Source organism: Rissa tridactyla, chromosome 3 (assembly GCF_028500815.1).
Source record: "Rissa tridactyla isolate bRisTri1 chromosome 3, bRisTri1.patW.cur.20221130, whole genome shotgun sequence".
NCBI lineage: Eukaryota > Metazoa > Chordata > Aves > Charadriiformes > Laridae > Rissa > Rissa tridactyla.
Window position 1 is genome coordinate 122,957,586 of NC_071468.1, and position 19,984 is coordinate 122,977,569.

Genomic DNA, 19,984 nt, shown 5'->3' on the forward strand with positions numbered 1-19,984 from the left:
AATGGAACTAAGAGCTGGACCCCAAAAATCTACATGGTTAGATCACTGGCTGAGTTCCTGGCACAGCTTTTGCTCAGACCAATGTTCTCTCCCAGGTGGCGACCATTACGGTTTGTGAGTTAGTACAGGACAGGGATCTTTCCTAATTTGAAGCCTGGGTGCATCCAGCCTGGTTTGAGAGGTAAAATGTTAAGTTGTGTGGACACAAGCTGTGCAATGCCAGTTGGCCGCAGGACCAGAGGTGGATGCAGCAAGCGTGGTCCTCAGACTGAGTTTAAGGTATGGGTTTCCCCATTTCTCCTCAAATGTACATTGGATGGTTTTCATTGCTGTCAGACTAAGCTCAGTGGATTACCTGCCCTCATTCCAGATGTGTTTTCCTGTCTACTGTTCCACTGTTTTTTCTAGTTGTTCATTCCATTATGTCATCTCATCAATACAAATCAAAAGAAATTCATTAAAACTGATGGACAAAATTTTCTGTTACTGTGAAAATCGGCATCTTTATACTTTAGCTTCCCTACTATTAATAATGGCAACAATCATTACTTTCCTTTTTACATATAGAACTTAGACCCGTATAAAATCATTTGCTTGAGAATGGGAATTGCGGAAAATGTCCCAAATTTAAAAGAATAAATGAAGTTTGAATAATTATCAGTAAATGTCTGAATTTCTTTTAAAAATGACCGCCACACTTCATGACCTAGTGTACAAAGCCAATGTACTCAAATGTCTATGACATCCAAGTACTCAATGTCTATGACATCCAAGGAGACCTTCTAGTGGCCTACCAGTATCTTAAGGGGGCCTACAAGAAAGCTGGTGAGGGACTTTTTAGGATGTCAGGTAATGGTAGGGCTAGAGGGAATGGATTAAAACTAGAGATGGGTCGATTCAGACTGGACGTTAGGAAGGAGTTCTTCACCATGAGGGTGGGGAGACACTGGAACAGGTTGCCCAGAGGGGTGGTGGAAGCCCCATCCCTGGAAGATTTTAAGGCCAGGCTGGACAGGGCTCTGAGCAACCTGATCTAGTGGGACGTGTCCCTGCCCATGGCAGGGGTGTTGGAACTAGATGATCTTTAAGGTCCCTTCCAACCCGAACCATTATATGATTGTATGATTCTATCCCTGGAAGTTTACAGTCATAGGAAAAATTCTTGCCCAGTAGTCTTACTGTCTTCAGTGGGTTCAGCCCTGATAGATTGCACATGATTTATTAATGATACATATGATATGGGACCAGCTGACAACAGAGATCATTAGTGGAGTTTAATGCCTTTTTCTCTCCAAAACACCAATTCAAATTCAACTGATGTCACATCACCCACTATTTATGACACAACACCTATGTTGATAGGTCAGGTATCAGATAGATCTGATAGAGAGGGATCCAATGTGCATGCATTTACCTATTTGATCTTTTTGAAGGACCTTTCACTTACTGAAAGGCTGTTGGAATATAGCCTTGTGTCTAAGGCCTTATGTAGTTTGGGTGTTTAAATTAAAAAGACATCAGGTCTGCCACCATTCTTGAACAAAAAGGTACTTTGCGTCCCTCGTATCGCACTTACCCAAGTAGGTTAGCTTCCTCAGTCTGCTGTCAAGATACCAGTCACAGCTCCTATGATGTCCATATGAAGGCAGCGATTGAAGTGACTGTCCAGTCCTTGTCCCGCAGGACACCACAACCTCAGGATGGGCAGGAATATCCTTGTGTTCCACCAGCAAGTAATTCCCAGTTGTGAAGCTGGTAAATGTCACTGAATACTAGAGAAGAGGGAACCAAAATAAATGTGCTTGTGTCTGTGATTAGAGCTCCACGGAGTGCAGTATAAAGGGATAAAGAGGGTGTTTATCCGTGCTCCTCACGGGCAACATATTCTTTTGCAAAATGTGTATTGGAAACATGGAAGAGAGATGTAAAATTGAGCAGAAGGCAATGGTGAATGCAGACAAAATCAACTCCCCTCATCACCTTTAAAAAGTGCAGAGAGACAATGTCTTCCGAAAACCATGCTTCAGTATGTCTTAAGGTAGTACAAATTTTGTTGATTCCTAAGCACCACACTGAACTTTCTTCTAGGATGCCCAAAATCATCTTCCTGCTCCAAGTTACTATTGAGAGCTTCAGGGACTAGGTCGTCATATCTAAGCCTTGCCTATAAATACACAGATATTTTCTCAGTGCAATTAACACTATTTTTCCTCTCTGTGCTCTCCCAGAAAGATGAAAGCATGATTATCTCTTCCAAATATAATTTTGAAATTATAAAAAATTCCCGTGTTACCTGGAGCTGTTTGCTGACCAAAGGGTTGTCAAATGTCAACGTATGAGTCTCTTTATCCAAGAGGAGAACCATCCAGCCATACAGGTTTGATAAGGTATCAGGGATGTAATTGACTGTGGATGTCTTATTCCTACTGTCAGTCACAGTTAAATTATAGGGAATGTCTGGAGCATCTTTTCTGGAGGAAAAAAAAATGATCAATTTTTTTCACTGAACTCTGTCATTTTGCAACCTTCACAGTTCTGGTTTTATTTGAATTACAATAGTATATGCTGTCTCTCTCTCAGAATGTGACTTCTTTTGTGTAGTTCTTCACAAATATGGTAAGAAACAATATCTGTCTGAAGTGCCGTAAAAAAAGAAAGGAAGGAAGAAAGGCAAATAAAAGCACAGAGGAACAAAGCTTGTGCCAAAGCAGAGCAATGGTAAGAGCGAGGGTACCAACTTCTTCACTCTCAGGCTATTTCCCCATCCACCAGACTCGTGAGCTTCAGAGTCAACTTTTAGGATCTTCCTCTTCATTAAATGGTTTGGTAGAGTTTTCTGAGTTTTTCTCACTCACATTTGAGCAGTGAAATATTTCATCAAGGCTGAAGGTGCGAAAATCCTGTGTAACTCAAAAAGCTGCTCGGTACCCAGGTCAGCATGCAGTATGAACCCGGGGGTGCTGCAGACTGATGAAAGCCTTCGCAAAATGGGTGAACTTTTAGTGCAACAGTTCCTCTGAGCATCCAAATAAGAACTTAAACCCCTTTTTCTCTAGAACTTTGCACTCCCAATTTCTGTCCGATCTAGCCAGACTAAAAAAACCCACTGAACAGATAGGTAGTAATGATATCATGAGTGGGCATGAACTCTTTAGATTTAAGGCCTCTGGAGACTTTCCTCTACTGAAACTAGGAAATAAAACAGTGAAGCTGGGATGAAGGGGGTATAACCATCCACCTTGACTTCCTCTCCAGGGGCAGGCTTTGTTTTTTCCTGCACATAGACTTGTTTCAAATTACACTAAACCGATCTTGATTATTTGGGCATCTGTCCAGAATAACCTCTTACTGCTATGATTGTCAGTTTACCCAATGTGGAAGGCTGTGTAAGGTAAAGTCCAGAGACACAGAATACTCTGATTTCAGGAACTGCTTTGTTGAAGGCAACAAACGACATGAAGGAAAAGATAAAGCTGAAATGCAGATAACCCTTCTGATGTTCAACCATTGAACGTCCATTGTCTCTTCATGTCTGATTGATCAGGGACACCTGACCATAAGCCGCCTCTTCAAAACAAAGACCTTACCTCCAGTCCTCAGCATCTTGCATTCCTACAACAGCTCTTGAAACTGATGGAAATCATACTTGAAACTATGCTCTGGTCAGCTACACTGTGTTACTGCTTTACTTCTGAAACAAGACTGGGGAGGTCTCCTCTCCTAGAGGCAACAAGGAATATCAAGCTCCTCCAGAGGATGTCAGGTGTGAGGTGGGCTAAAATATTCCCTGGAGGTGATGTTTCTCCATGACCAGAATGAATTTGGGTGACAAGACTTCCACATTAGAAATTGCATTTTGGTATCAAAACTCAGTAAGAATAAATCATAGCCTAAGAATCTCCTCCCTGTCCCCTTACTGCACACCCATGCATGGACTGCCTAAGCTTGCCTGAGAATGTGATGCATCTCGTTGTGGCACTCCTTTCCATAGCAACTGGTAGATATAATTCCCCACCCTGAGGATGATCCCTATTGTCTTGCAAAGGGATTGATGTAGGGCTGGCTATGTCACTAAAGATACAGGAGGAGCTCCGATGGACACATCCAAAACCTCCATCACCACATCAAGCATCTCCCATCCTTGGCCAGGCCAACACTGGGCATGCTTGTAAGAAAATTGGGGTTGCAGCTACACAACTGCAAATGAACAAGTTTTTTCCTGCTTCTTGCATTCTTCACATTATGCATAGGGAATTGCTAGGGATACACGTCCCAGGACTGCAACTCTCATTCCCAGCTGAAGAGAAGCCTTGCTGGCTTGCCAAGGTACCCTGGGGCCATGATTCTGCCACAAAGATGAATGCAGCAGATTTATACGTGAATCAAGTGCTGCTGCAGGATCAAGGCAAGTTGGCAGTTTCACCTTTAGCCCACTTAGTCAGTTTTGGCATTTGAGCTGACGCTAAGCTTAAAAAAAAACACAAACCCACTTTTAAGCATATCTCAAATGGTATTACCCTACAACTAAACAACGTATTACCCAGCCCTCCAGACTGGATATGGTTTACTTATCCAAGACAGATAGTGCTAAAACTCATGTCATCCTGCAATTTGCCTGTTTGTATTTGCAATTTTTGTTTGTTTTTTCCCCTTGTCGCTTTGGAGACAATACATAATTACAATAGCACTCATCTTGGAGGAGGGTTGCCTGCAGATATTTCTTTTTCTGTTTTAAAATCAGTTGGGGTTTTTTTGTTGTTGTTCTGATGGCTGTCACTTTGGCAAAGGATTTTCTGGTTACTCAGAAACATTCAGCTGAGAAACAGCAGTGGGAAACAGGAGAAGTGTGAATCAGCAAAGAATCACTCAACCAGAAGATATTGGCAGACCAATGAAACTGACTGGAAGGAGTTTATAAGGCTTAAACAGCTTTCGTACTACTAATAAACCTCCTCTTATAGGCATTAACTGGACCAGGATATTAGGCTGCTAATTAAGCAAGTAAACGACAACAAGCACATTATTTCCACAGTTATCAGCACCTGCGCAGGTATTCAGGACAACATTTCTAGCAGCAGAAGCACACCACACATAATATGTTGTGACATTAAACTCTCCTGCGCATCAAAAATTGCCTTATTGAGTTACAAAGATGCATAATGCCATAGCAAGCGACGTAAATGCACGTGGTTTTGCTCTTTACTCATTTTACTGTTTGTCACTGGGGAAGTCTGATGAGACAGCTTGAATTACTTTTCCCAGAGACTTCTCCCCGGTACTTCCAAGAAGCTTTAAAGACAGAAAAGAAAACCTGGAAAGGGGCAATCCTGCTGGGATATTGGGAGGGATATATGCCATCTGATAGATCTGTCAGAAAGTTAGGTGACAATTCCATACTAACCATGTACATTCATTAGCTAGTTAATGTGAATGTGAATTCACTAGCTAGTGAATGAAATGTGAATACAACTCTGTTGCACACCAATCTTCATGAGATTTTACAAAGGCACCTCAAATAAATATCCTAAACTAGACAACTAACTTTCAGATTGCTACAGTTAAGTGAAATACATCTTTTCCAGTATGCCTACTTCTAACAGACGAAACCCCTCTCCCTACACTTTAAAGCTGGATAGATTTTTGCCTGCTTCAGACAGTACCAACTTCCTTTTTCAGTTAATTGTTCTCAGTCTTTGGAACAGAGAGATAGGGGGCCTTCACTGGAGAATTTTTTTGTTTGAAAATCCCATTTTTTTAATGCCAGAAAACCTTTCTGAGGACCTTCACCTGGAAGTTTATTCATGACCCAGGAAGGAAAGGAAGCAGGAGACATCTTATGGCCTGAAATCCCTGGGATTTCATTGAGGTGGATGCTGTGTCCTTGCCTTTTACACACCTTGCTTGAGGTGTTGCCACCCACAAACACATATCCTACTCCTGAGGGAGTGCCAGCACACCAAAATGAAAATTTGGGAAACCTGAAAAACTTTGCAGCTCAATGAAGAAATTAACTGGTACAAGGCAACAATCAATGAGCCTGCGATGACATTCCCCTTGAAAGGATGTCAGTGTGCTTGTGTTTTTTCACCTATACGCCAAACAGACACCAAAATGGAAGTACCCTACTAATGGAATTACCAGCCACAATTAGCACCATTTCCATTTGCCCTAAATAGCCAGTGATTTCACTGTGCCCTAAATAGCCACCAATCTACCTCTCCTTAATGTTAATGAAGCAGAGGAGTGCTCGCACACACGGGTATTTCTAATTCAGAGGATCCGAGGGAGCCTGCATGCCTCATTAACATGGAGAGCTTCATTATCAGAGGAAAGAGCCTTCCCTTCAACTTCCCCTGGCTTTATTTGAAAGAAACTAGGAGGCAATGGTCTTAATGCAAAATTAACCCTCACTTTAAACTGCTGGAAGCCCTTACAAACTGTAAGAGGAAAAAAAAAAAAGAAAAGAAAAGGATGACTCACTGAAAAGGCTGTATTTTTATATTGAAGCAGGTTTTAATTAAGGAGCAATTTGCTTTAGAAATATGGCAGGATTACTGAATAGGACTTTACAGTCTGAGCCACAATTTACCAATTGTGATTGTATGAACTATTATGTAATTTAGCTCAAGAGCATTGTGCAGAACTGCTCAACAAATATGGGCCACAAAGGATTTGTTAAACCAATCAACAACATCAAGTAGAACAAATATTAACTCTCCTGTTTATGTTTACCATTAACTTACTTATCCTAAGGGTCCATATTTGTGTGTATGAAGGCAGACGCTGTGTTTAGCTCTAAATGCTTTCTGTTTGATACATTTGTGTAATAATCCATTCTGATTATCCCTCTCCAAAACAGGAAACAGTATAGCATTGAACTTCAAATGGGACACCAAATGTTTATATCAACAGTCCAATTTCTTGTTGGCCAAATGGAGGCTAATTCCAAATTATGACCATACCAAACACTTTCCAGGTTTGATGCTGGGCCCAAACACAGTTCATTTTATTTTAAATGCCAATAATTAAGAATTTTCAGCTGTTTTCAGTAAATGTGTATGTGTTTATTGAGAGACCAAGGTCATGATTCAAATCTGCCTTATATCGTTAACACATACCATCAGTGAGTTTTTGCATCTACAGGTCTTTGAAAACAACATCTTTGTCCCTCACCCTGAGTAGCCACTATGGGATAGGTTTTCTGAATCTGAAGTAAAAGAATAATTGAGATAGTCTCCCAGCAGCAGAGATGGTTGTGATTGATTGACAAGCTAAGATGGCTTCATTTAAGGTAGTTTTTGAGTTTGCTACCCCTGACCTCCTAACCCATTTCTGTTGTTAAATCAGTTCCCCAATAGTTTGCAGTCTGGTATTTTAAGGAAAAGTAAAATCAGATACAAATTCTGAGTTGGAAAGTGGCTGGTATGCAAACATCTCTGCAGTGTAAGCATAGCAAAGACTTGTGGAGGACCACTTTGTCCCTCCGCTTATCCTATGTCAGGAAGAGCTCTGAAGCTTCCAAAATGTATCTTAAAATCTGGACACTGGTACTTTGGGCATGTTTTTCCTGCACCTCCATTGCCTACGTGCAGTCCTCTACCAATTAGTACATTAGGACTAATAATCCATTTGTTATGACAATGAGTCCCAGCTGGCATACCTGGATCTTTCCAAACCTCAAGAAGCATCTAACAGACTTGCCAGCCTTTTCCTTGTAAGCAAAGAAACCATAGGGCTAGCAATTGCTGCCTCAATGCTAAATATGTCTCCTTCAACCCAGAAATATTCCAGACAATGGTCAGGCTGGGGGATAGACCTGGGCAAACATTTTCTCTTGCATACTCATAAGCTTGTGCAGGATCTGGCTTTGCTGCCAATACCCCAGGCTACAGGGAAAATGGAAAGGGGTCCTACACTGGGAATAAAAATTCTCGTCTGCTTTGGTGGGATGGACAAGATGCCAGAAATATAGTGCAGTAAGAGCTGAACGTCTGACATTTTGCTGATGTGTTGGTTAACTGAGCAGTCAACAGCCAACAATTTAATATTTGCCTTCCAAGTTATGCCACGGGAGCCCTGAGAGGGCTAAGTTGTGAGGCCAAGTGAGCGTATGAGCTGCCCCAAGTGTGGATACAGTCATGTACCCAGGGAGCTCGCACGACCAGAGAGCAACTGAGCATGCACACATTGAGAGAAGAAGAGTGATTGTAAGGGTGTTTCCCAGCAGGTGGGTGTTCATCTGAAGGCACCACACTAAGTAAATATCAAAGGAAAAGCAAAACTGGAGTAACCATTTGAACTCTCTTCAAGACTCAAAGACATGGAGGTAGGGGGTATGCTATTCCTTTCACACTAACCCATCAGCAGCGGCTGGGTTTGCAGCAACTGAATACATGCACTACAGGAGAGGATTTTAGACCAGATTTAAGAATTAAGGCTATAAAGAAGAAAGTTAATCTTTTCCTCTGGAGCAGACTAAGAAGAGGGAAGCAATAAAAAGCTTGAACTACAAGACTGGTGCTGAGCAAGTCCCAGGTTTCTGCAGTGAGGAGGGGAAAGCAAATGAAAGGGAACAAGAGGCAAACTTCCTTCTGGTGTGCGTAGCTGCAAAGTGTTTGGAGTCCCCTTTGCCGCAAGGTGCTGCCTGGCTGCCGATTATTCTAATGCTCTCCTCTTGTAAAAATTATGCATAATGTGAAGAAACTTTTAAAGTCACTTAATCATGTTATGACAATTTTTTAATGAAAATTTGTTTTAATATTAATAGAGACTCATATTTTCATGATAATATGGGGAGCAGTGGCATTTGGAGCAGCCGTATCTAGCCTGCAGCCATGCTGTGCTGTGCCATGGCATAAGCTGTTCTTCAGACTACGCAATAACTTTCTCACATATAAATTTATAAAGACTTTTATAAGCTTCAATTACATTTTTAAAAGACATAAAAACCGTCTTTAAAGGGTGCTTAAGTGACACATTAGTTTAACTTTCAACTGGACTTCATGAAGAGGGCTTTTGTTACAGCAATGCAAGTTTGGAAATGGATCCCCGTTGCCCTGGAAGTTGTTGGGTGAAGCAGTTCAGGTCAAAGAGCCAAGAAATGCTCAAGATACTTGTTTTCATTTTTAAAAAAAGGCTTTTAGGGTTTTTGTCTCACAAAAAAACTTTTTTTTTTCCCCAAACATATGTTTGAGGGGAAAAAAAGTGCCAATATACTACATAAATTTTGGGAAATTAAACAGCACAAAGATAAAGAGTCAGTCACTTGAATTCAGTTGCCCACATTGTAACTTAAATAATTCGAATGGTCCCAGACGTGCTTTTAGCTTGCATGGACCATCTCTGTCCCAGACAGCTCCCAGGCAGGGGATCTTTCCTAAAAGGTAGCACTGGTGGAACTTCCCTCATGTTTTGGAGGTTAAGTAGATTAATAACATGGCCATGGCCAAGCCTTGCCAGCTGCCCTCAGGGTCAGGTAATGAGATCGAGGTTGCTGGGATAGAGGTTGCCATACTCTCAAAATCCTTTACTTGCCTCAGTTTTTAAGATTTTGGGATCTGGAGTCCATCCCTGAAACTCAAGAGAAGCGAAAACCCCACAGTCTCAAGCCCCTCGAGCTTTTTATTGAGGAGCCCATAGAAGGTGCCACTCTAGACCAAGAGAGAGCTACTGAGCACAGGGGATAAGACTGTTTTACTGCTATTGCTTGAAACCTTCTCCTTGTACAGCGTGACTTCATGCCAAAATGAGGATGCTCTTGTGCTATTACTCCATCCTGATGATTAGCAAAAGTGAGTTCAGTGCTTAAGGCTTGGGCTCAGCAGCTTGTAATCTGTTTTTTACCCCTGGTTTTGATAGCATCCCTGTTTTACTGACTCCAGGGCTTACCACGAGGAATAAGTACAACTAACAAGTTGCAGATCTGACAGGTCGCATATTCCAGGGCCTGGTAGAACACAACAGAAAGATTTCTTCCAGAGTGATTTTTAATTCTTTGCTCATGAGAAACTAAAGAAAGCCAAGTAACAATATTTTCATCTTTTTACTGAAATTAGATGAATCCAAGAGACTTCACTGTTAGGAAATTTTTCCTGTCACCCACCTGTCTTTATTTTCCCTACTCAATCTCTGCCAATTCTTCCTAGTCATGTTTTGTTGCCTTAATCCTAAACTATTCCCTTTTTATTGTGAACACTCTTCAAATACATCTGGACAAAATTCACCCTTTCTGTTTCTCCCTCCACCCCCTCATTCTCTGGTCATGCTGTGGATACTTTATTAATTGACTTTCTTCCTTCATCCTCTCCAGCTCCTTTCATTCCCTACCCTGTTCCTCTATCAGGTCCATTTTGGAGCTCTGTCCGTGTGACTGAAGCCTCCCTGACTCTTTGCTTTGAATGCAGGCTGTTGCCTGCTCTGCTTGGCTTCATGCTGACAGTCTTTCAACTGCACATGATGGTGATTTGGCTGGTAGGACCTACCTAGGGGAGAAGATCTGGAAGAAACACAAGAGGATGGTCTTAGTGTCTTGGGTTACTCAAGGGACAGGCTAACAGCTGGCTTCTGCTACTCAGACTGCCAAGGATCTTTGATGTAAGTTGACTCCCAGCTTGTGTAGATGAAGAACAAAGAAGGGAAAGAAAGACAACTTGCTTGAAATAAAAGGTTGATTGAGAAGCACCTGGTCATTGATATGACTAATCTAAAATTCTTAAGCAATTTACTGGGGAAGACAAAGTTTAGGTCAGGGCTCAAGTTTTTCCAGAGTTCAACAGCAATGGTGAAGCTGAACTCCTGTTTGTAGTCACTCCTTAAATACCTTTTGATGCAAGGAGGAATAAGGTGTACTGAATACATTAGCTAGTATGAATTATTAACATTTACATTGTGGCAGTATCCAAAAGGACTCAAATCAAACAACAGGCAATGTTGTGAGAAGCTCCATCCACCTGCACAGCATTGATCCAAAGGGCTGGTAGTCCATATAGTCAAGGTAAACACAGATTAGAAAGGGAATTGATTTTCCTAAGAACTCATGTCTAAATGGTCCAGAAAGAGAACTAGCACAGTTGTATTTTGTCTTCTACCCAGTACCCTTTTTGTTAAATAAGAATGATTTCCAACTCTTAATTTACTGCAGACTTTTGTCTTTGTTATGAGAAAGAGTGATAACATGCAAAGCCTGCAGGTAGCTGAAGGTCTTATAGTTTTCCCCTTCAATGGAACAAGTGGTTATTTTTTTTTTCCTATTTGGGAAGAGAGTTTTTTTCCTCCTTCTTCTAAAACACAAATTATAAGACAGATGTGAATTATTAATTGCCTTCTGACAGAACACTTCAGGATTTCTGTCTGCGTACCACTAACCTGAAACTGCAAAAATGGATAATGGTTCAGGCTTGTACTTCAAAAAAAGAAGAAAAGTGAAATGTTGAGCTGGGAAGGGAAGATGAGCATGGGAAGAAAAGTAGGAGTCGTGTTTAGATCACTAAAAGCCTTTTCCACCCCCTTTCTTTTTATGCCAGGAATTCCCAAATGTCTGCCTAAGACATGAAATGTATCCTATTCATGACCACTTATTCTTTGGGAGCATTTGAGGAAATCTCTCACAATGAGCATAAAAGGAAACACTCTCAGAACTTGACTTAAAATCTAATTAAATTCAAACTCTTTTAAATTTTTTTTTAAGACTACATCTTATTAACAACTGAGGTGTTTCTCTCATGACCTGGAAGCATTTTATATATCAGAGTTTGGAAAATCTTCCAAAGTTTGCAATTTTCCCACTAAATCTCTTCTGTCTGGGGTTGGCCATCAATCTTATTTTAAACATCCGTGCCCACCTTGAGCTGGATTATTATTTCTACAAAGGACAGTTTATGTCCCTCTGCTAATTTGAAGAGTGACAAAATAGCAATACATCACAGCCTCCACTTAAAGGCCCACTTAACACTGCCACAATTGCCTCTGGACAGGAATCAAGACACAGATAGGATACTAAGATAAGAAAGATAAGCAGCTTGCAGAAAACATCAGAAAAAAACATGAAATTGGGCAGGCCATATCTAAATTAGTAAAGAAATAAATCAAAGACTGACCTCTGGCCTGGAGGCCAACTTGCATACATAATTCTCATAGCTGTCCATGCAACAAAGCTCCCTCCCAAAACCATGATGACTACATCCAAATTCCCAGTTGGGAACGGTCCTTCTGCTCTCTCTCTCAAACCATGCCTGAGAACTATCTGGGCGAAGACAAGTAGCTAGAACAAAACTAATTCCAGAGATCACATGGATAACAACACCGACTAATGTATGCCAGCGCTCAGGCTTTTGACCTAGTTTAGGACCCAGCAGGGAAGAGTTCTGGGACTCCAGTTCAGAACCAGAAGCTCTCTCAATATAAAACATAGCAAGCAACATCCATGCCGATTTTTCAGAAGTGGAATGTTTACTTACAAATGAAGAGACATACGGTGGAAAACAATGTCGCTGCCACAAACACTGACACTAGAAGCTTGGCTGAAGTTTGCACTGGTTGTGCAAGATACTGCCAGGATATCTGTGGAAGGGACGAGTCGACTTCCTTTCTGCCCCGTGACAGAGCCGTCAAGATCCTCCAGGACAGCAGAGTGAGGAAAAGGGAAGGACACTTGGAAAGGTGAGTTGATGAAGGTCAGACGTTCCGTTCTCACTGTAAACCCACCTGGGGGAAACAAACAGCATTTCAGAAACAGATTGACCTCTTCAAGTAATAGGCCTGAAGACGTCTCTGGAGAAAAGGAGACTAGCTTCATTTCATCTTTGCTTTGGAAAAACATATGCCTAGTCAAGAAGGGGAAATTCAGGAACATAAATAAATAAACAGAGATGGTTGTAGGAATTGCCACTGCCATGCTATGGCCAGGTCCCACCTGTCCAGTGCCCTGTTGTGAAAGAACTTGTGGTTACAGACTCCTTTGATCCAGGTGCTGCTCCTGGCCCTACCTGCATCTCCTCAGTGACTCCAAATGCTTATTCGCAAGTCCCACTGCCAAAAGTTGCAGTCCCCAAATCAGCAATTCTTATAGATCCTTTCTGCCTTGTTTATAAGATAAATTCTTTAGAGATAAGGACTGTTTATGTTTGTGTAAATATACCTGTGTGCATGTGTACAGCACCTGGCACAATAAAGCCTTGGCTGAAAAGTGTGGCTGGAGGATCTTTACACTACTGTGATGCAGAAAGCTACAAAAGGAGGAATATTCATGCAGAATAGAGGAAGTTTTTGAACACATTAATATTTCCATAAGTGTCAGAAAATCATTGCCCCATGGACCATAACAAGGCAGCTTTGGCATGAGCATTCATGCACCACATTTGGTTACTATTTGACTATCATATTGTCAGTTGTAGCCTCTCTGAGTCAGATTTTATTATTCCCTCTGTCCTTTGATCTCACCTCCTGAAGTCTTTTTCTCTGTTATGTTATTGTAGGGCAGTATAAGTTTATATATAAATATATTTAAGAGGTAATTGCAGTTGGAACATTCTTCAAAGAGCCTTTGGGTACCTCTTCAAAGCTCAAAAGGATGCTTAATTTACACGTTATCTTAGGCAAATTCACCTAAGGTTTAGGCTGGCCTGAGGTAGGAGCTTGGTGAAATTCTGCGAGGTTCTGTCATAGCTATTAAACAAATCATCACTCTTGAAATTTTACCTCCTAAAATGAAGTAGCAGTAACAAATCTGTGTATAAAAAACCCTTCCACTGAGAAAATGAAATCAGTGCAAAAATAAGGCTACCTTAGTCCTAAAAATGTGTGTGGTATGTGGCTTCAACTAAGCGATGAAGCTATTTCCAAGGGAGATTGGAGAGAACCTGCAACCTCAGCCCGTGCAGAGCAAAGCAGCTAAAGGCTCTGGTTCAGCCCTCCAGCAGTGTCAGCAAAATGTACAGGCTAAAGACAGTGAGTATTGTTGAGGACTGGTTGTTATGGATATCTCTATAATCCCAGTTCAGGGATTTTCTCCGTTCATCTGAGCTGCACTTCACACACAGTATTTATCTTGCATCTACGTATCGTCATCTCATGCCCCACCTCCCTGTGAATGGGGAAGAGCTATTATCCTTCTGTCACAGTTGGGGAAGTGAAACAGAGTGACACTTTTGAAAACTACTTAGTGCAGTGAAACCTAAGGAGAGCAGGTACGCAAATACCTCAAAACCTATCCCTTGATACTGCACCTACTGCAAACACAGTGACAAGATTAGAGAAGAAAAACTGGGGCCAGTAACTCTTCATCATTATAAGGTGCTTTTTGTGGGCTTCAGCTGAAATATCTATCAATGGTTGTCAGTGGATAATATGAACTTCTAAACAGACGAATTTGAGATGGGAGGAAGCCAGGGACTGTGTAAACCCCGATAAATAAGCGTAAATCTGACTTACCCTGTCCTTGGTAACAGCCAGAACAAGTCCTCATCGCTGCGCAAGTGTTCACATCAAAGTTCCTGAAAGCTGTGTTGGAGACGAATAGCTGGTATCTTTTGGGAGTTTTCAGTCCTGCTGACATGCAGGTCCTATCCTGCAATAAAGAAATGAAGAGCACTGGGAAACGTATCCCTGTGTGAATCTCCAAGTTTAATGAATCCAGGATGCAGCAGCTGGACACACAGATGTGATTGCACTCAAGCTCACGGTTGTGGGGCAATGTACGCTGTTTGAAGGACAGATCTAAGCTATCGCTTTGCAAATTCTGACAGGTAACATCTGTTTAATTCACCTTTTACAGTATGTGATAGTATTACATTCAGGGCAGTGATTGCCTTTTTTGCTTTGTCCAGGTTTTTGCATATTAGTAAAGGTTGGACATTCAAAGGAAAAAGAAATTGCACATTCCCTGGGAAGAAAGAATCCACCTGGAAGGAACAGTGAGCAGATTTGCTTACAGTGCCTTTTACTTTAACTTGTCTTGTCCAGCAGGCAGGAAATTTCACTACTCTACGAAGTTAATCATCCTAATTTAAGTTCTAAGAAAAACCTGATTGCTGAGACACAAAGCCCTTGTGTGCGGCTGAGGGTGGGGGAAAGCACTTAAGCTGGGCTCTCTTCAAAGCCCTGGTTGACATCAGGGTCCATCAGAACAACAAGAAGTTAAGTATATCAGTGAGACACAGGAGAAAACACAAGACATGAAAAGGAAAAGTAAAACCCACAAGTGATGGGAAACACATTGGACAAACTAGATTTTGTGGTGATTGTAGGCCATGACACAGGGGAAGTGCACATCTCTGCCAACATCTCTCAGAGACAGGCTGGGAAGAACGATGTGCTCAGAGCTAGTGGGTAGGCTGGAGGGGAAAGGGCTGGCAGGAATGCGTGATGCTCTTTCTGAAGCCAATAAACCCTTTTGTGTAACAACTTTCAAAAGTGTTAGTAGAGAACCAATCAAGAAATGCACCCTCTGTGGAAACATCCTCTTTAAATGAAAATGGAGAAAGAAATGGACTCTTATAAATAGTTTATCACTTCAACGAGATGGTGCTATCTTCAGTCTCATTAAGAGACAGTAGATCCATCACCTTTTTTAGCCTGAGGCCAAAACACCCAAGGTGATGGTCCTAGTTCTTGGACGATCTTCTTCCAAGTCACCGCTAAGCAGAAGTAAAAAGCTTCTGGTAACAAGTTGGCCAGAAAGACTCTATCAGTTTTTCGCTTACATTTGCCTGTTCTTCCATCCCACTCCCATTTCTATCTTTGTTTTTTGTTTTTTTTAGTTATTTTATTTTATTTAAGTAGACAGCAAATAGAAGAAGGATGTGAGATGGCAATTGCTCCCTAGTTTGTGTCACCTGTCTCAGACCTCTTGGTTTTTCAGGAAGAAATGTTTTTCCTCAAAGGGCTCCATAAGGGCTATGAGTTGCTTTATGAAAGAATGGAAGAGACTTGCTGAATGCCTAGGAAGCTAACGAAAGTCTTTCCCTTGGCTTTTACAGGCTCTAGATTTAGCCCTGCCACTAATGTTTTAATTGATCAAAGCCCCAGTTTTTAAATGCCCTGATAGTTCCAGAAAACAATCTTGTTTAAAAGCACTTTCAAAAACTGGAAGGGCTAGCAGAGAGGAATATCCAAGGTTCCCATTAAATTAATGTCATAAAGTTTTAATTGATATTAAAGAGACTTCATTATTAAAGGGAGAATTACATAAATTAAGATGTAAATTATGACAAGGAGGCTCTTATCATGAGATAATCAAAGATAATCACCCCCCTGGGGTACTGCAAGAAACAAGGCACAGCTGAGCGCCTCTAAATCTCTTAACAAGTACAACATCGGAGTCTTTCCATGGATCCTGCAAAGCGAAAACAAAGACATCCACCCTTTAGTGTCCAAGAGAAATTCAACGTGTCATTGGGATTCTGCAAGGTTGGACTTGTGAGGCCATGCTGATATCTGAGCTATATACTTTCAATAGACCCACTACAAAGAATTCTTTCTGTGAGCTTCCGAAGAAAACTCATTTAAAACTATTTTTCTGCCAGTCAGAGAGAAAATTAATTTCATAAACAACAGTAGAAAACTGAGCAAAGGAGAAAAAAGCCATCTAAATCATGAACAAGCAGCTGTGGCCAGTTGTAACACAAATTCCATTGTTCTCCATGTTCTTAATCTGTTAACAACCTGGTAACACCCAAAGGACTTTGTCCATTTGCCTAAAGAAATAATGGAAGAAGATCATATTTACTGCATAAATAAAATTGTTACATTTTGAGGGCTTTTTTCATTCTCAAGTTAAAAAACAGCATTCTCTGTTCCAGATGGACCAATGATGCTATGAGAGAGCAGAGGAAACCAAAGTGTTAACTAGGATAGAAATCAAATCTCTTGTTCCCCCTCATTATTCTCAAATCACTAAACTAAACCCTGTTGTGTATGGTTAAATGGTGTCTGTTTATTACAGCAAAAGGTATGTAGGAATTTGTTAGAAAAGGCTGTTTAAACAAAAATTATGATTTCTCTCAAAAATTCAGGTTCTGTGAAATTCTAAGTTTTTTTCTGAGACTATGTCAATCTTGGAAAAAAACACGAGTAGGGAAAAAATTAACACTTATCTCACTAAAATCCTTCGGCTTGTAAGTTGAACAGAACTGTGATTTTGGTTTTACTTTTGAATGTTGTTTTATAAAGAATGTACATGAATATGCATTATAATATAAAATTTAATACTTCCAAATTCAAACAGAAAAATCAGAAATCTTGTTTCAAATTTGTTTAAAAAAAAATCTTCAAAACTTCTGTACTGAAATAAAAAGATATTTGGAAAAAATACTGAATTTTCCTGAAGAATGCGATCTCCGCTTTCTCAACAGCTGATGTCTACTCAGCTCTATCATCATCTGGTATGAATGGAGCACCCAAAAAATTATGCAGGGTCCAGCTGATCAAATGCTATTTCTCTTCTGCTGCTTCCATCAGAAGCAACAAAATCCTTGGTTCCAGCAGGCTGGGAGAGTGGTACTGATGCTCCAGGTTTCTCCGCGTTATCACCAAATCAATGTCCCTTGTAGGTGCTAGTACTGAAGGCATCATCTTTCCAAGGAGTGGAACACAGTTAGAGGACTAAGCAGACACAACAGTGCCCAAACTTCATTCTGAAGTTGTATGACATATATATTTAAAATCCCAAGTTTTGCACAAGCTGCTGTGGAGCAACAGCTGTTCTTCTGGTTACGTTCTTAGTTCTCCTAATTCCTGTTTAAAGGGTAGCTGTGTAACTCAAGAGACATTGAAATAATTCCTGAAGTGCTTACCTTTTGCCCAATGTGTCCAATTAAAATGCTACCAGCTACAGAAGTGTTTCCCAGGCTTTCTACGATCTCAATGCCAAAGTCTTTGCAAGCACAAACCCAGAAATGTTGGATTTCAAGGTTGCTGCTTCTAAAAATCTATATAAAAAGGGAATAATAAAAAAATAACAAAAATTGATTTATAACTCTGCTTTCCTTACAATACAATAGAAAGGGGAACAGCAAAAACACATAAAAATTTTGAATGTATATTTAATATTTGAGAATCTCCCCTTAATATGCAGTTTCTGTTTTTAATTAGTAATACAAAAATCTTTACATTCTGTTAACTTATTTTCATGTTAAAAGAAAAAAGAACAGTATGAAAGAAAATCAGAACTGAGAATCACTTATAGACAGGGTAGAAGTGCTCTAAATTTTTGGGATAGGGTAAAGAAATTAATGTTTGTAGCAGAAAGATGCTACATTGAAAATAACCAGACGTATTGCTTACAGTCACCTAACAGCAAGAAGACTGTTCCTAGAGGGAGCCCATGGAAGAAGCAGAATAAACTTAGTTATTAATGTGTGCTAGGTCAGTAACATACAAAGAAATTACAAGTTAGCAGAGATAACCACAAAACCAATACTGCAAAACATCCTTTTCAGAGAATCATAGAATTGCCCAGGTTGGAAGGGACCTTTCAGATCATTGAGTCCAACCATCAACCTAACTCTGACAAAAAACATCACTAAACTATATCTCTAAGCACTATGTCTACCCGTCTCTTAAATACCTCCAGGGATGGTGCCTCAACCACTTCCCTGGGCAGCCTGTTCCAATGCTTAATAACTCTTTCAGTGTAAAAATTTTTCCTAATATCCAGTCTAAACCTCCCCTGGTGCAACTTGAGGCTGTTTCCTCTTGTTCTTTTGTTTTATTTCTTTTCATACAAATAAGCTTTTCCAGAAAGAGAATGCACTAGTCTGAAAAAACACGCTGAAATATCGGATGGCTTCAAAGGAAGAGCCATAGGATGGGTTAGACTAGAAAACAGGCCTTAGAGAGAAACACATACAACTTGTTCAGGTCATCAGATGGGGATGTCAAGAGGATCACAGCCTCTAAGCACCAGTACGGGCAGAAAGTATCAGATAATAAAGGGTGGTGTGGGTTTTTCAATCAGATTAAGTAATAGGGAGCTACAATAGCTAGAAAGTGAAGTGGTCTAGTTGAAGATGTCCCTGCTCATTGCAGGGAGGTTGGACTAGATGGTCTTTAAAGGTCCCTTCCAACACAAACCGTTGTATGATTCTATTTTATGATTCTACGATCACTTTATTTTGTATATTCTTTTACCATTTTTATTGGTTTTCTCTTCCATTACTGTTGGATTAAACTGTCTTTATATCAATTCACAAGTTTTTCGTCTCCTTTTGCTCCCTCTTCTCCCCTCCCTACTTGGGGGGGGAGCAGGGAAGTGAGTGAACGGCTGCATGGTCCTAGTTACTGGCTGGGGTTAAACCATGACAACATCACACAGGATCGTCACAACAAACGTACCTGTGCTCCACCTTGGCTGCTCCAAGCGGTGAAGTTGTTGAACTGAACAGGTCTGTTTGGGCTGTCTGGCAAATATTCTGGGTACACCAGCAACCCATACCTGTTTAGGAAAGAAAGCAAAGGAGACTGTTTCTTTCCAGTGCATGAATTCACAAGCAGATTTTCCCAGCCATCATTTTGATATCTAAAATCTTAAATCCGTAACAGTTCTCTGCGTGAGACTTTATCGATAATTTAATCCATGGTGGATAACAAATATTCATTTTAGGCATCGAATCATGCCAGAGATCATACTTAAAATTTCTTTTTTCAAGTATTTTCAGAATTAGCCACACCAGGGCTAACAATCAGTGTACAGAACCACTTACAGGTTCTCGCTGCAAAACACCCTCACCATGCTTAGGAGCTTTCAACCTCTGTTGGCTTCAGATGAGCCCAACATGAATCTGGACAGATAAGGCTTTTCTAGATCCTGGATTCAGCCAACTTGGAGTACATTCCAAATTATTCCGGTTCACAACACAAATGTACATGTTCCTGAATGCAGCCCTTGGTTTGACCTTCTCAGGGATTTTAAATCCAGATTCATACCCAGATTTCCTCAAAATTACAGTGACTTCGTCCACTGACTTTTAGCACAATGTCATTTTTTACT

General features: G+C 40.6%; 1 protein-coding gene across 12 annotated transcripts in view; it reads right to left on the minus strand.

Moving 5' to 3' along the window:
* The window catches only part of PKHD1 (PKHD1 ciliary IPT domain containing fibrocystin/polyductin), a 278,406-nt gene that overhangs the window by 122,342 nt on the left and 136,080 nt on the right, over positions 1-19,984 (minus strand). For all 12 annotated transcript variants that reach the window (XR_008465473.1, XR_008465472.1, XM_054195531.1 and 9 more), the window contains 6 exons: positions 19,330-19,429; positions 17,790-17,924; positions 14,428-14,563; positions 12,456-12,702; positions 2,294-2,471; positions 1,577-1,772 (listed from right to left, as the gene is read on the minus strand). Coding sequence is in view for 10 of the 12 variants with exons in the window: in XM_054195531.1 (XP_054051506.1) it covers positions 1,577-1,772; positions 2,294-2,471; positions 12,456-12,702; positions 14,428-14,563; positions 17,790-17,924; positions 19,330-19,429 (992 nt within the window). In the remaining 2 variants the exon portion in view is untranslated. The remainder of the gene's footprint in view (positions 1-1,576; positions 1,773-2,293; positions 2,472-12,455; positions 12,703-14,427; positions 14,564-17,789; positions 17,925-19,329; positions 19,430-19,984) is intronic.